The sequence below is a fragment of the Hypanus sabinus genome, unplaced genomic scaffold, assembly GCF_030144855.1.
Source record: "Hypanus sabinus isolate sHypSab1 unplaced genomic scaffold, sHypSab1.hap1 scaffold_53, whole genome shotgun sequence".
In the NCBI taxonomy this organism is placed as follows: domain Eukaryota; kingdom Metazoa; phylum Chordata; class Chondrichthyes; order Myliobatiformes; family Dasyatidae; genus Hypanus; species Hypanus sabinus.
Genome location: NW_026781391.1, coordinates 65985 through 83595, shown reverse-complemented (window position 1 = coordinate 83595; position 17611 = coordinate 65985). Strand labels below are relative to the sequence as shown.

At 42.5% G+C, this 17611-nt stretch overlaps 1 protein-coding gene across 1 annotated transcript; it reads left to right on the top strand.

Moving 5' to 3' along the window:
- The first annotated feature begins 208 nt into the window (after nt 1-208).
- Nucleotides 209-1603, top strand: LOC132389301 (muscarinic acetylcholine receptor M2-like). Its single transcript, XM_059961811.1, has one exon. It carries the CDS (start codon nt 209-211, stop codon nt 1601-1603), a length of 1395 nt encoding a protein of 464 aa, XP_059817794.1.
- The last annotated feature ends 16008 nt before the right edge of the window (nt 1604-17611 follow it).

The window sequence follows — 17611 nt, the reverse complement described above, 5'->3', positions numbered from 1 at the left end:
TGTACGTACAAAACGTGATCTCTGTGATTTCTGTTTAAAAATTAATCCCTCAGAAATAATCTTTTTTTTATTTACAACGGATGGTCTTCTGTGTTCTTCCTGGTGAGGCTTCAATTAGAAATCCTTAATTGCTTGTTTGCTAATATTTTCTCCTTTTTCTACTATTTTCTACGTTCAGGCCGCTTCAATGCTAACTCAGAGGGAAAGGATGGCTAATTTAACGCAGACAAATTCATCGCTCAGCAACCTAACATACATTGAAAGAGGGAGGGCTTACAAAACAGTTGAACTAATCTTCATTGTGATTGTAGCATTATCTTTGAGTCTGGTGACCATTATCGGAAACATTCTGGTTATGCTTTCTATCAAAGTAAACAGACAGTTACATACAATTAACAACTATTTTATTTTCAGCTTAGCCTGTGCCGATTTGATTATTGGTGTGTTCTCCATGAACCTTTACACCATTTACATCGTCTTTGGCTACTGGCCCATGGGCCCAGTGGTGTGTGATTTGTGGCTGGCTCTAGATTATGTTGTTAGTTCTGCATCTGTCATGAACCTTCTTATCATCAGCTTTGACCGATATTTCTGTGTGACAAAGCCTCTCAGCTACCCTGTGAAGAGAACCACCAAGATGGCACGGATGATGATTGCAGCTGCTTGGGTGCTGTCATTTATCCTGTGGGCTCCTGCCATTCTCTTCTGGCAGTTCATTGTAGGTGGACGGACAGTTAAAGTAGGTGAGTGTCATATACAGTTCTTCTCAAATCCAGTTGTCACTTTTGGTACTGGAATAGCAGCCTTCTATCTACCAGTTATTACCATGACGATTCTGTATGTGCACATATCCCGTGCTAGCAAGAGTCGGGTCAAGAAGGTTAAGAAAGAGCCAGAGTCAAACAAAGGTACCATTTTTCTCTGGTTAGTGCGAGGCAAAAGAATGAAATCGAATAATAACAACATTTCAAGTGTACCTGATGAGATGCAGAATGTCAAAACACAGAACGGCAAGGCAGCTGGTGAAGTAATGACGGATTATTGTGGCCAAGGAGAGGAAAAGGGGGTCTCAAATGACTCGACTTTCTTCAGTGTCGTCCCTTCCATCCAGACGGAGGAAAGAACGATTGATGAGAGCTCAAACATCTCCAGTGAGCAAAGGCAATTTAGCAATGACAGCTCCAAGCTCTCCAGCATAAAGGTTGTCACGAAATCCCAAAAGAGTGACTACTGTGCTACCACAATTGAAATGGTGTCAGAAAACAGCAGCAAGAATGGTAAAGACAGAGAGCTCGCCGCAGCCCACAAGATGACAAAGACCCCTGCTGAGAAAAAGAAGGGAGCTGCAACCCGGGAGAATAAGGTGACCAGGACCGTCTTGGCTATTCTGCTGGCATTTATCATCACCTGGACCCCTTACAATGTCATGGTACTCATTAACACGTTATGTTCAGTCTGCGTCCCTAACACAGTATGGTCTATTGGATACTGGCTCTGTTACATCAACAGTACTCTAAACCCAGCCTGCTATGCACTATGCAATGCTACCTTCAAGAAAACCTTCAAACATCTTCTCTTCTGTCAATATAAAAACATAAGATAAATAATAAGATAAGATAAGATAAATTCAACAAAAGATAGTCTCCATGAACATTTTATACGTTATAGATGAATTTCATAATGTTTATCATAAATGTATGAAAGTAAAATGTTCAGCACGCCAGTAATGGCTGAAGTAGATATTATCTGTAATATGGTGAAAGCATACTTCAGTTATGGACAATGAATTTCTAATTTTTTGTTTATATGAAAAGTGTGCTGATTATTATAATGTTTCTGTTTGAAGTCGGAAATGAATCTGCCGAAATTTCAAATATAGTGCATTTCAGTTAATCGGGGGACACTGGGAATTGACATTCTGGCCCGATTAAGTGATTACCCCAATGAGCCGATGTTTCCTGGAAATATTTAACAGGGTATAAAAAAATGACAAGCTACCATTTAATTAAGTAACAAACTATGTATTTAAAGGAAATACGGAATTAATTAGAACACAACCAAAATCACTACAGTACATAAAACTGTATTAGTTTCTAATTATTGTGCTTTAATTTAATAAGCGTACACTGACATGTTCTTTTGATTGACTGTAAATAAACAAAATCATCAGAGACACCAAGTGCAGAGAGTGGACAGCTTTCAAACAGTGCTGGCGATGATTGGAACCTCCAAATCCTCATTTCAATTGGAACATTCAAGATGATTGCTGATACCTTTAAATTAATCATAGTACCTAACCAGATGAAGTATTGAAATTGTTTCATTTCACCCCAACCGTTTCTGGCATCCGCAAGCCTGCATGCTTGAAACCGCAGTGAGCAAAACAGTTCCAGTTTGTCTTACTGTTTATCACTTGCCTGCGATCAATGACAAAAGTCACTTCTTTTTGAAAACGAGCACGCAAGGGATGCCATTTAAAACGGTTGTTTTAATTAAAGCGTAGTGTATAATGGTTACATAGCATGCATGTACCTCACACTAGTTAGAACCTGTTTGGCAACAGATTCCTTTCACAATTAAGTGGCATAGTTTTCCAAGTAAATTACATTTTTTTCAATTTATTTTTTTTAATAAGTATTGTCCGAAATAAGCGGCTGCCCCAATTAACCAATGGTAATTAACCATTTGCCTGAATTATAAAATTCAGCATAGGCACATTTAAGGGGTAATGTTCATTTTTATAATATTACTCAGTATCAAAAATTGTATTTTGTCCGTCTAATAACTTTGTGTTTCTAATGGATTCATACTTCATTACCTTTTAGTTTGCAGTTCTAATAGGTTGCTTCGAAAATTAAACACTTGTATAAGGGGGGCGTTGGTGGCGGACCCAAATGCAAGGCACAGCCACTGAGGGACTAGGAACAGGGCTAGGTGTGTCAAGGAAGCAAGGAAAGTCAGGAATAACTGACTCTTGATATTGACACAGGTCTTGGACGTGACTAGGATTCGGAGCCTAGGACTTGGACTAGGGACAAGGGACCCGGACGTGGAACTTGGAACTTGTAGCCTTGGTTAGGACTCCGAGCCGAAGACTGGACAAGGAAACGAAACCTGGGTCTTGACTCGGGCTTGGACCCCGGATCTAGGCGAGGACAAGACGCGGCCTCAGGTCGTGGCGTGGTTAACGGACTGGACGTGAGACTCCAGGACAGGACGGGGGAACTCCAGCACCGGGCTGGGGGAGGTAGCCCTGGGCTGCGCGAGGTATAAGGACAGGATGAGGCTCATGGACAGGACGAGAACATGCAGCGGCCACATTGCGAGCACCGGACGCAGTATGTCACACCAGTCGACGCAGTATGTCACACCAGTCGATGAAGTGTCGCCTCACCTGGAAGGACGTCTGGGGCCCTGAATGATGGCGATGGAGGAGGTGTAAGGGCACGTGTAGCACTTGTTCTGCTTAAAAGGATAAGTGCCGGGATGGAGATCGGTGGGAAGGGGCGGGTGGTATGAATGGACAAGGGAGTCGCGTAGGGAGTGATCTCTGCGGAAAACAGAAACTGGGTGGGGGGGGGTGGGTGGAGATGTGCTTGATGGTGGGATGCTTCCAGTGTGGCCTTTTATACATTAGTGAGAAATGACGCAGACTGGGAGACCGTTTCATTGAATACCAACGCTCTGTCCGCCAGAGGAAGCAGGATCTCGCAGTGGCCATACATTTATTTCCACGTCCCATTCCCATTCTGATATGTCTATCCACGGCATCCTCTACTGTCAAGATGAGGCCACACTCAGGTTGGAGGAACAACACCTTATATTCCATCAGTGTAGTCTCTAACTTGATGTCATGCAGATTGACTTCTCTTACATCGTTAATGCCCCTCCTTCCCTTCTTACCCCATCCCTTATTCATTCATTCATCCGTTAATCTATCTATCTACTTAATTATCTATCTATCTATCTATCTATCTATTCATTTATTTGTTTGCTTATTCATTTATTTCCCCCCTTTTTTCTTTCTCTCCTTTCTTTCTCGCTGTCCCTCAAACAATATTCCCTGCCTGCTCTTCATCTTCCTTGGGAGCTCCACTCCCCCTTTCTTTCTTCCCAGCCTCCCGTCCCATGAGCCTCTCCCTTCTACAGCCTGGTATCCCTTTTGCCAATCAACTTTCCAGATCTGAGCTTTATCTCCGCCCCATCCTTTCTTCTCCTATCATGTCGGATCTCTCCTCCCACTCCCTCTTTCAAATCTCTCACTATCTCCTCTTTCAGTTAGTCCTGACGAAGGATCTCGTCCCGAAACGCCGACAATGCCTCTCCCTATAGATGCTGCCTGGTCAGCTGCGTTCCACCGACATTTTGTGTGTGTTACTTGAATTTCCAACATCTGCAGATTTACACGTGTTTGCATCAGATATCCTTTGTGCACCACTGTCGAATTAACCATCGTCCCATTGCTCACCGTCTGTCAACCAGGTTCATAACTAGACTCCATACACTCAGTAGGCCAGTTGCACATGTATTAAGTCTTGAATCTATTGTTCAAAGGTTGCACGCAATTCAACAATGATAGACAAAGTATTCAGATAGTCTTGTCGAAAGCAGAATAATTCATTCCCTCACATTCTATCCGGGATATTAGACAGGGAGCAGTAGTTAGAATGGCTGTGACATTGCATCACATGTCCTCACAGAGTGGTGCTGCTTCATGTTAGTGGGAATAACCTATTGGGTCAATGGTTAATCCTCGGCTGAGTGCCGAACCCTTCTCGAATTCTACTTCTCACTTAATCCACACTTTCTCCTGTTTTACCAAATGCATAACTATTTTACCAATTGTTAAACAGAAAAATGCATCTTTTGCATTCGCCCGTGTCCCTCAAAACTTTGCTACTGTTGTGGGGACCATTTCAACTGGCCAAGAATCGCACTCTAGCAAAGTGGTGATGGAAAGGAATTTAAATGACGGCACCGATTCAGTTAGTCTGTAATGAAATCGAGTACGTTATTTAGAGATGGGCTCAGCGGTGTACCTTTGCCTGTGGAGTGTCTCTGGACATGCAGCCTGTACCTTCTGCTGGGGATGTACGAATAATTCAGTAGATCACAGAAAGGTTCGAGAAAAGAGTTATGTAAGGACTTTCGCGGATAAGAAGGTTAAAAAAGTGAAATTTTTGATTCCTGAAACCATGTGAGCAATATCAAAGAGCATGGAGGAATCTATATTACTCTTGCAAAGATATTAGAGCCCATCCACCGCTTTATAGAAGTGCTGAGTAACTTCATTTTGGGTTGAAGACCCAGTGCCTTGCAGATGATATCTCGAATCCTGATACAGCAGAGGCAGACTCCAACCAAGTGTACGTGTGTTGATGTGGGCGCTCCCATTTACACTGTCTAAACTCAGGATGTGGCCAGTATGGTAGGGAGAATAATGTTCAAAAGCAATGACAGGATGTTGTAACAATACATCAATCTTATCTCGTTCACATGGCTAGGGGTAGCTGGACTGTCATGTGGAGGGAGCAGCAGTGGCATTGTCAGTAAAGACTGCATTCGTTATCCCACCATTGTCATTCTGCCAGTTGTCCTGTATGGGAAAGGATATCCAAGCGTCACATGATAATCAGGAGCCCTTCTCATCAGAAACGATGCCAATGTTGAAGGGAGAGTACCGCTCAGAGACAGCCTTATAGACTCACAATTGCACACCAAAGCCATTTGCAGTCTCCTTCACTAAAGTTCCACACATTCAGCACAGCTGAATGGAAGGTTCAGAGTTCGAAATTAATGTCAGAGAAATGTATACAATATACATCCTGAACTGCTTTATGTTAGCAAAAATCCACCAAATCAAAGAAGTGCCCCAAAGAATGAATGAAAGTTAAACATCAAAACCATGAAGTCCCCCTGCCGTGCATAAGCAGTTGCAAGCAATAATCCCCCCTCTCCCCCCGACAAAAGAAGCAAGCATCGGCATCGGCACCAAGCAGTCAAGTGTGAGCAAAGCCATAGTAAAGACACAGCCTTGCAGTTACCCCAAAGACTTGGACTTTCACCCAGTCTTCGACATACCACAGGTTCTCTCTCTCCCTAATAAGGAAGAGGGAGGTGTCTCCATCAGCAGACAAATGCATTTCCTTCCTCACACTCTATTCAGTCTCCACTTAAGTGCGTCTGTATTATTTATTTAAGACACCTTCTGTCATGGCAATTTTGATTTCTACCTTCTTACCTATCTTTGGATAAGTAAGTTATATTGTTATGGTGACTAACTTGTGTTGTTGGCCTCTGTCTGCTCCTGCTGACCAATGGAGTTATTCTGTCGTTATCCACTTAGGTAAAGACACTAAGGGTGAAAAAGTGTTCTTATTCCACTTGCCAAGATCGGATTGATAAAACCGGTTTGGAATATTTATTTTGTGTTGGCTTGTATTTCATTTTGCAGCTAAATATGTTTTTGCAGAATAGTGAATTAGGATGTGTTTTACTGCTGCAGTTGGATGAATTGGTCCTGAAATGCATGAGCATTCAACCTCGCCAAGCATGCTGTTTCCGTTTCTCTTTCTTCTTGTTCCCTTTCTGATTCTGAACCCCTACCCCCGCCCCCCAAACATCTGCTTAGCGTCTCGCTGCTTGATATGGAGCTGTTTAAAAAAAAAGTAGAACTCCTGTAAAGGGAAGCTTGTGAGGCACACTGCAGAATTCCAGCCGTAGAATCATCAAAAAGTACAGCACATAAACAGACACTTCAGCCCATTTAGGGAGAGGTGCGAACAATTTGAACTGCCGAATCACATCGTCATGCACCAGGACCATAGCACTGCATACCTCGACCATCCATGTACCCTTCTCAAACTTCTCATAAATGTTCAAACTGTGCTTTCATGTACTTCTTGTGCTGGCCGCTCGTTCCCCTCTCACTGAACCCACTAAGTGAAAACATTTCTCCTCATGTTCCCTTTAAACCTTCCCCCTTTTCTTCTGCCGTGTTTTGCAGAGCTCCTGCTGGGTGGTGTGGGCAGTCGAATCTATGTTGTAGATCAACAGTTGATTGTTCTTTTAGAATTTTGTCTGGTAGCCACGTGGCATTTGTGTTTGCAGGAATTCCTGTGTTGCAGAACATCTTGTAGGCATTAGCCCTTGAACTCCCATATCTTCTTTTTGGTTAGTTGTGGTGGTTCAGCTGCAGACTGCAGCAGACAATTATAGAATACAGCCATCTCGACAGCTCCAGGCACCATCATTTATTTGTGTCAATTCACTGATTGGCCGTGCACTGTCTGGTCAACAAGAGGGTGTTTATTCCTTTTGGTTAAGTTACAACTAGATCAGAGGTTCCCAGCCTTTCATATGCCATAGACGGATCCTATTAAGCAAGGGGTTTTTGGATGCCAGATTGGCATCTAGAGTATTAATGTGGCATCTGCAGAGTTGTGGTCTGATCTCCCTGCACAGCGAAGAAGCTTGCACAAAGCTATTCACAGATTCCATTCTTGCTTCTCTGGCATTGATGGCTCTCACTTAGGAAGGTGACAGCCAGTGCATAGCCTGTTCAGGTTTGAGCTTCTAATTATGGCTGAAGAAGGTGACAGTTTTGAGTGGCAGATTGATTGACTGGAAGAATGTTCTCTTACTGAGTTTCAGAGAATTGCTCCTGGATAGTTTGTGTATGAAAGCCCTTCTTCCGAGAAACTTCCCTCACTGTCTCCCGCAGCTTCCTCTCTCATCAAGTAATTCTCTCTATGTTCTCTGCTCATTCTGCATACAAAAAAAATACCTGCTAATCCACGCTCCACCCCCCCCCCACACTATATCTGGGAGAAACTGGTGTCTAAAGAAACCTTGAATTCAAGCCAAAAGCTTAATGGCTTAACACATCATTCCCTGTACACTTCCCAGGTGTAAACATTAGAAACAACCAAACCATTGTGGATTTCCAGTTCACGAATCAGAAGTAAATCAAATCTCTCAGCGTAGTCTCAACTAAGCAAGGTTTTTGAAAAAATGTATGAGAATTTCAAGATAGCCTGCTGTGCTAGAACGTGTAGTGTTATCACTGCAAGTGTCTTGGGATAAATAGGAATGCAGCACTGCACTGTATAAACACTTATCACAATGACGAAAAGAATGAACCTTTGTATCGGTACAGCTGTCAAAAGGAATGAAAGATTTTAGTGCCATTGCACATCAGGATATTTTGAAATAGCTGTCCAGTTTTGAAAAGGGAAGTCGGTCCTGAGGAGTCTCGAAGCTGTTGATTGATTTCTGCTTGCTGTGAATAGGATGTCCCAGGGGCTTGTTTGTTTCTTGAATTCCGAGACTTGGGCTAGTGCACCGAGATTGGTGTGCCTGTGTTGTGTCTTTTATTTATGCAAAATCCAGTTCCTCCCTGTTATGACGGGGATTTAGAGCCGTTCTCTTCCATGATGAAGAATGAGGTGAGGGACTGGAGAAAAGGGGCAAGCAACTCGAAGAGGGAGAGGAAGGAATGAATACTAAAAGGCTTTGATAACTGGAAGGAATATTCAGAAGCAATTCATCCACCTGAACATTAATAGGAAACAATGTATCAGTTATCTGTGTATCAAGAATGATGTTCTCTCTGAAGCCTGCCACCTGTTCCAAACATAGATAAAATAGTTATTGTTTTCAATTGGCAGTGAAGGGCATTGGCATGTGTCATGCTGCAACTAATATGGAATGTTAATTCCTACATATATTTGAGTTCCATTTACTAAACCTCAGGAAGAGATGCTACATTCAACATAACATATTACAGTTGTATTATTTTAATAAATGGATTCAGAAAAATAATCTACCTTAAAGACTACACAGTTAATTTATCTTCATCAATAAATATTGAGAGGAAAACTGTTTTGTGTCCAGTAACTTGACTGTATCCTTACTCAGTATCCTGCGTTAAGATTTGCAGCTCAGACTTACGGTCGAATAAGTAAGAATACCGCAGTAATTTGCTGATCAGGTCTTGTTTTAGAATATCAAAAACAAAATACCTTTTGAACTGTTATGCTTTTTAGAAATTCTCTAGCTTGATTACAGCTGATTTTGAACGCTGGAAGCTATGCTGAATTATAGGTTATAAACTTCCCAATACAAATTATCAGCACACCCATAATATATGTATTTATTTATTCTTCAATGATTACTGCCTTGCTCTTAGACAAGGTCATTTGCAGAGTGCTTATTTCATTCAAATATGTTTCAAAGTGGAAATGCTTTTCCTTTGGGTCAGTGCCAGTGAATAATTAACAATATCGTACTATTAAATTTTCATGGGACAAAAGAACTAAAGTAAGGTGCCTGTTGCATCTTACTTTCCACATCATTGCCTTCCTTTAGTTTCTCTTCATTGTGATTGAATGAAATGAACGTAAAACTTACATGTATCGCCCTCATCTTTTTGGTAACATTATCATGCTCTCTGATGTCTCTCTGATTTCCATTAACGTCATTTGACATATGTGTTCGTTAATACCCTCAATATGCATGCAGAGAAAGTCTATTGACTCCTCATTTCATTGAAGTATCATTGTTTGAAATGACAGCCTTACATTGTGAATCCGTGAATGAGACAAAGTCTTCAGGATGGATTTTGGGCACTGTAGTATGCAAATTACACTATGTTCTGGTTCAGAGATGCAGATTCATTACAGCGATGCAACCGTTGACTAGTGATCGTGTTTGGCTTAGTGATAGATTTATCAGTCAACCTGCTTCGTCAGCATGGTGGTGTATATAATTGAACCATAATTCAACGAGGAGGAATGGATCTGATGGCAAACGGAAACGCTAACATCAATCCAGGAACTAGTAACCAACTAAAGGAAATGGGTGAGTTCCAAATCTGCACTGACATGTTGAGGAGGATAGATTATACTGTATTTTCCATTGACGATTTTTCAGTTACATATTCTAATTAATTATTAGGCACTTGGTCTTTTATTACTTTGTAAAAATATCTTCTCTTACCGTTTGCAAAGCGAAGGTAGGTCGTTAATAACATTGATTATTTGAATTGCAGCACAATTCTGCTTTTCAGTCAATTATCCAATTAGATACACAGAGAACATAATTTTGTTATATTTTACTTGATCTCATCCGTCCACTCCAGGAACTGGTTTCGCATGCCGGGGTAGACAACTCCCTATCTTACAGGGGCTGATGTTTCCTGGGTACGCTCAACTGGTTTAGCGCGCCTGTCGACGCGGTGTACTCGGGTGTTGCCACTGTCGCATGCGCACTGTTACCTGGAGCCACGGGTGAGTTCTGGATGGCAGGAGGGGACTAAAGAAGTCGGAGCTGCCACTGTGTGGAGCACGAAAAGCCCGCCACCAGAAGTGACTGACCAATTAATGTTTATAATATTTTTAAATAAATGGTCCTGGAGTTTTTTGCACGATTTTCATAATCATTGCTGGTATCTGTTTTCTGGTTGTGATTCTGTATATTCCATAGGAATAGTGTCCGTGCCTCTTTTAAAGAAAGTGATTTTCAGTTTATTGCCAATGTGCGGATATGAATCGATATTAGATGGATAAATAGATATCTAGAAAGATAGATTGAGAAGGATAACATCTAGGAGACTGATAATTGATTCCCTTCCTCAGCTGTGAGGAGACAACCGGGTTATTTCCCTGCTTCGAAGGGATCCACTACTGCAGTGAACAGAACTGTCAGAGCTCTACAGGCACATCACTGACCAACCCGGTCACTGCTTGTCCAGTTCCCTCAATATTGCAATGTTATTATCACAGCTCATTCGGGCCCACCATCTCTCACAGAACATATCACTGCTTATTCAGAACCATCTCTGAGTATACTGGTAATTTCATTTCTCGCAGTCTCATGATGGACACAGCGAAAAGAAGATGTCTGACCATAAGGACATAACAAATCATAACATCGTTCTTTGCAAAAGTACACCTCCGCACAATCACAAAGTTTGGGCCGATGCCCTGTCATCACTGTCCACACGGTCACTGAGTATCAGAGCAGACAGGCTATGTCTTTATTTGCCAAAGCCGGCTCCCTTGCAAAAAATAAAATGCTGATGACGCAGCAAATTACAAACTGGAGAATCAATACCTCAAACGTGCAATCAATAATGTAATTTATAGTACACTGCACAGCAGCAGACGGCAATGTGATGTGGATAGAACTTCCATGCAACTTATCGTTATGGACTTGTTTTACAGGTTGTACAGTTCAGAGGAGAGGGAAGATCTATCCATGTACCAACGAGTATCAGAGCATCAGTGGAACGTAAAGTCATTGAACCTCGGCTTTTGTTAATATTGTTGTACTGATATCAGGAGTGACCCGGTTGCTCAGGAGAGATATTCACTCTTTATTGACTCTATCATCACATTGGGCCGTGTTTATGTATCGAGACTCCGGCACATTTTTATGTTCGTTTGTATAAATGAAAATCGGCGTCCTTTATTTGCAAGTCTTGTAACACACTTTTACCTAGTCGGTCCACATAAAAATAAATCTGGATATTGTTCAGTGGGTTCGAGGTTAAAGACCCTCCTTGACGAAAACAGGCACAGCTTGTGTTCAGTAGGGTCAGATAATCTGAACCCCCAAGAATGTATAGTCTTTATCACTAAGACCTTTACACAACCAAAATGTTTTTCACTGATGTCTCATACCAAGAATAGAATAGTAAATATAATTGTTAAAATACCCTCTATACATGTAAATATACGGTAGGTTTTATTAAACCTTTGGGAAAAATGTTCTGTATGCTGCGAATAAGTGTGTATATTTTTGTTGTTTCTAGCAAATGGTGTAGAACAGAAAGAGAAAATTATTGCACATCACTGGTCCGATTAATCACAGTCCAGATGAGATGAGGTTAACCCCTTATATTTCGGCACTTGCTGAATTACGAAATACGCTCAGTTATAGGTTTGTGTAAAATCACATGAGACAGTTTTTTTTTCGAACACATTTTGTCATAATTTGTAAATATTGCTTGACTGAGAGAAAACACTCCAAGGAAACTAATAAAGAGGACAGGTCTCCGCAGATGAGCAGTAAAGTGAAGTACAACCAAATGAATAAGCACAAACTGAAGAAGGTGACAGGTGAAACCAGAAGGAGGAGGAAATACCCTTCTTGTTCAGCTCTCTTTAAATTCTCAACTTCCGGACACAGATTGTCATCTATAAGACTGGACGGAATTCGGTATTATTTACACTGAAGTACTCTGACGTTAATTTCTATGACCTATCCATTCAAATTTAAATCTGGACGCTTGTGCGGATCAGTAGAAACTAGTAGTGCGGCTCCCCGTGCTGTTCAGAACTTATCGGTTGATTTTGTGAGTCAATCCATTTCATGTCTTCCAAAATTAATCTCTTCAACCGACACAAGTTCCACGTCACTCCATCGTCCACACTTCCATATCGCCACTATCACATCTGTATCCAACACCACCCCTGTTCAGACACCAACCACTATTAGTAGGAAAGGAATCTGCACCGCACATCCCCTTGAAAAATTATGTCAGGTTTAACATTACTGCTTTATCTGCGTTGTTTTATATTTATATTATTCATAGTCGCGCACACGCATACAAGTACTCACGCAGAAACACAAGGCAATGCGCACACAGAGATAGACGCACAAGCGTACACACAACACATACACAAAAAATCAATCACACACGCTGATACACGCACACTCACAAACATAGAGAGAGAGAGAGAGAGAGAGAGAGAGAGAGAGATACAAACTCACAAGCACAGAAATGCACCAGCACACACGTACACATACTCAGACATGCGCGCACACATAGATACATCTACACCCACCCAACCCCAAACACACACAGTTAGTCACACACACTCACAAACTAACAGACGCTGATATTTAGAGACTCACACACACAGACAAACACACGTACACAAACGAAAGACAAGTACACACACAAATAAACACACGGGCGCGCACACAGTCACACACCCCACACACACGCACAAACACATACACACACTCACACAAAGATAGTCACACACTCACAGAGAGAGATACAGTCACACACACATACACACTGTCTCACACACACACACACAAAGAGACCCACAAACACACGCACACACATACGCACACAGACTCACAAACAGAGAGATACATAGGCAGACACATACACATACACATAAACTCCACTCACGAGCGCACACAACGATACACGCACCCTCACCCACTCCTCCACACAGATAGTCAGGCTCACTCACAAACTAACAGACATACACACACATACAAGCACACACATAAACACCAAGCATGCAGACCCACATTCGTACACACACACACACACAGATTCTCACTCAGGCACTCACTGATGGACACGTACTCACACACAGTCACATACACACACAAGCACACATATACACACAAATAAACAGAAGTCATGCCCACACACACATAGTCACACAAACACACATGCACAGAGATAAACACACACAGAAAACGACATACACACACACACACGCATAAAAACAAAGACGCAAACAAATATACCCACACCCACACACACAAACACACACCCACACACACATCGGTACTTTGTTATTAAAGTATTTATTCATCAGCACAAAGGATATTTTCTTGCGTGCCGGTAGAATTCCCCAAACATAGCCCCCATTGAAATCGATAACAGTCGGTGATACAATAAGAATTTCCTAAGCTACAATCATACAACTTGTTTCAATATATTTGTGTCCGGCAAATTGTTCATTTGAAGCACACATTCACAGTGGAAGCACGTTTAATTGATAAAACTCATCACGTCACATTTGCGAAGTCAAACTAACACCCACAAAGTTCTAAAAAAAGTCACTAAATTAAGCACAATCTGTCACCGCAGGGACTGCACTTGGCTAAAATAATCGGTTTGTAAATAATTTTAAAATCTTGTTTTTAAGTCTTGTAATCAGACCCTGTGGATTCACCAAATGTTATTAAAAACTCCAGGCATGTGCTACCACATTTCCTTCCGAGAGATCACCCGCAGCATAGGAGCACAAATTACTGGACAGAGAATATATCAGCAATGTTCGATAGGTACAAGAGGGTGGGGAACATATTGTACATGTTCATTGCTGTCTTTGGAGTTCCTGGTGAGTGAGCAGAGCAAATCACAATTGCAGCCTGTCATTCTGTGTAAACCAGTTAATTATCATTTTGCAAGTTTCCAGTGTGTGAGATATCTAGATCCTGCCGATCCAACATTCTGACTTTTCATATTTAAAGCAAACTAAGCGGAACATCTGTCTCCCCTGTAACTACACACACAAAATGCTGGTGAAGGGTCTCGGCCCGAAGCGTCGACAGTGCTTCTCCTTATAGATGCTGCCTGGCCTGCTGTGTCCCACCAGCATTGTGTGAGTGTTGTTTGAATTTCCAGTATCTGCAGATTTCCTCGTGTTTGTATCCTCTAACTGATGGGTTCGACTCCCATTTTGGCCTTGTTTTTCATGCCACCTTGTCTGGAGTTTTCTTAGTGCTGGGCACCGGAATGACTACGGGAAGGGCTGACTGGAAAAGTGTGAATGTAATTTTTCTTCAGAGTGGTATCAGAGCTGAGGACAGGGAGGTGCGGCTAGAGATTAGATTCTGAAGCACACTATTTCTGAATTATTCAGTGCATTCCTGCTTCTGAGTTTCACGCCTGATTGCATAGTCTGTGACACTCAGATTCCACTGCCTATTGGTCAGTGATTGGATCTGATCATCTGAACCAGTTTCCATGGATCTATAGTCGTGTGCTATAGAACTGAATCGCTAATCCGTTAACCGAGCTATTTAGTTTCTGCTTACTAATTATTTCATGTTTTCACACTGAGTCGGTCTGAAAATTGGGCACCGCATCGTCCTGAAGTAGGGTGTCGACCCAAAACCAGAGTTTCCTCACTTCCATGAATGGTACCTGGCCTGCTGATTTCCTGCAGCACTTTGTGTATGTGCTGCTCCGCTCTGTATCCGTTCAGATTCCAGACGGCTGATCAGGCTCAGGTAAATCAGGTAAAGCGACCCAAGCACCGACGCGAATCATCGCAAGTTGTTGTTGTTCATGCAGGTCGTTTTTATCGCCGACGGTTGCCCACACATCATCTGGCCTCCGCACTGAAGAAGAAAAATTACAGACAGTGCGAACCCTCTGTGATGTTAGATTAGCAGGCGCTTACCGACTCCAGCACGCCTGATCTTTAGCTGAAACCCTATCCGATGTTAATTCCCGGAGAATGTGTTCAATAATGTCCGTGTCTGTTTTATGCTTTCCCCCTCTACCAGTTAATGTCATGGCGATAATGATCCTGAACCGGGGAAAGTGCGGCCTCTCTGTCTGCACCACTCGCTGCCTGGTGGCCATGGCTGCAGCAGACCTACTAACAATTGTCACCGAGGTCATTCTCTATCCAATCAATGTGTATTACTTCCCGTGGACATGTTTGGACATCACCCGTGTGCAATGTTATCGGTGTACTGAAGTTCACAGCCATAGAGTGTTCAGTCTGGGTCACCGTCACTTTCACCTCTGATCGGTTTGTCGCCATTTGCTGCCCGAAGCTAAAAACGAAATATTGCACAGGGAAAACGGCGGCTGTGATTCTATCAACAACCGGTGCTCTGTTCCGTTTGAAAAAATGTTTCCCGATACTTTACGCGGGAACCCTGGGTGATCATTAACAACGTACCATGGTTCTGCATCATCATCAGCAATTATTTCACTGACCCCGTGTGGGTTGGATATGACTGGATCGATACGGTTTTAAATCCGTTCCTCCCTTTCGCTGGGATCCTGCTGCTGAACGCTCTGACTGTTCGGCACATTTTAGTGTCCAGTCGGGTAAGTAAAGGGTTGAAGGCTCAGAGCGATGGGAAGAACCGCAGTGACCCGGAGATGGAGAACAGGAGGAGGTCTGTGGTTTTACTCTTTACTCTCTCAGGCAGCTTCATCCTCCTGTGGATGACGCTGGTTGTAAATGTTATTTATCATCAGGTCTCACGTATAGGATCCGATTTCAATGATTCCGAATTGACCTTTCACTACGTTGGGTATTTGCTGAGTGATTTCAGCTGCTGCACGAACACATTTATTTATGCCGTGACTCAGTCGAAATTTAGGGAGCAGGTGGTCAGCGCGGTGAAATGTCCGGTCATATCGGTGCTTCATTTCATTAATAAAGCCCTTTCCTGAGCATAAGCCAGATGCATCCGTGCTCCAGCACCTGACATTCACCGCCGGAACCCATTGGAGATCCCGGGCGACCAGCAGCTATGATACAGTGGGAAAGTGTGCGCTGGGGAGGGGCGCAAAGCAGCGTCCTGTCGTCCAAATACCTCAAAGACCACTCCAGATGTCAGTCAAAGGACTACCCTAATATCGCCTAATCAGTGGTCTGTAGACATGTCAATGGATTTCCACATATGCCGTCACACTTCCGTCACGGTCTGAAGTTCCCAGAGGAGGGGGAGTTAGTCTGATGCTGGCTGGCAAATGCACTGTCCATCTGTCCGGCTTCCAATTGTATTTTGGCGAACACGAAGAAATACGGCGTGGATTGGATAGATGGCGATGGACATTTCAACTCAAAGGTGCATTTCCGTCACCAACAGGATAGAGTGTGGTGCAGAGAACTGGGAAATAACACATTTCTACCCTTTTTTCCTTCAAATTAAAGCTGGATGACACCTTCATGCTCCACAGATTGCAAGTAATGAAACAGAATGCAAAAGTATGAAATTAAAGACACTCCTATAAATTAACAAAGTTTTGAAAATAAAAGTCATCAACCCTCAAAGATTGCAATGACGCCAACATTTGATTACTTTCAACGTAATGTGCTTCACCTGGTAAAGGAATGTGAATAGATTCCAACATTTACTGGATAAATTCCACCACACACTCAAAGCCCAGAATGATCGCAGCCAATTCAGCTATATGTATTGATAAATGTTGGATAAGTCATTTCTTTATCTTTGCCAGTATTTCAGGCAGAAAAATGCCACAACAAAAGTCCCAATTAAAATTATTTTCATCCACCTGTAAAAATGGTAAATGTATCCTAATAAATGCTTTTAATACACTGTTGAGACAACAGACTTTCAGGTATAAGGCAATCCTTAAAGCTAAAGGTAAACACGGGGAAATCTGCAGATGCTGGAAATTCAGGCAACATACACAAAAAGGACCCTGACGAATGTTCTGGGCCCGAAACGTCGACAGTGCTTCTTCCTATAGACGATGCCCGGCCAGCTGCTTTCCACCAGCATTTTATGTGTGTTGTTTGTAAGAAGGTTCTACTTTGGCATCAGACACGCGGAAAGGTTGCTGATATTATGTGTATTGTTTATGGGAACTGCTTTCTGCCTTAAAAGAGCTGCTGAGCTTCTACGCAAAAGAATAACTGAAGTATGAACATGGAAACGGTGCTTGCAGACACTTTTAATGGCGCCATGATTACCGAGAAGGCTCTGCGTTGCAATTTTCGCTGCCACTGAGATACCGATCAAATGCGCAGGCGTCGGAGTTGCGGATGCTCCCGAAAATCGCGCGTGAGCATTACAC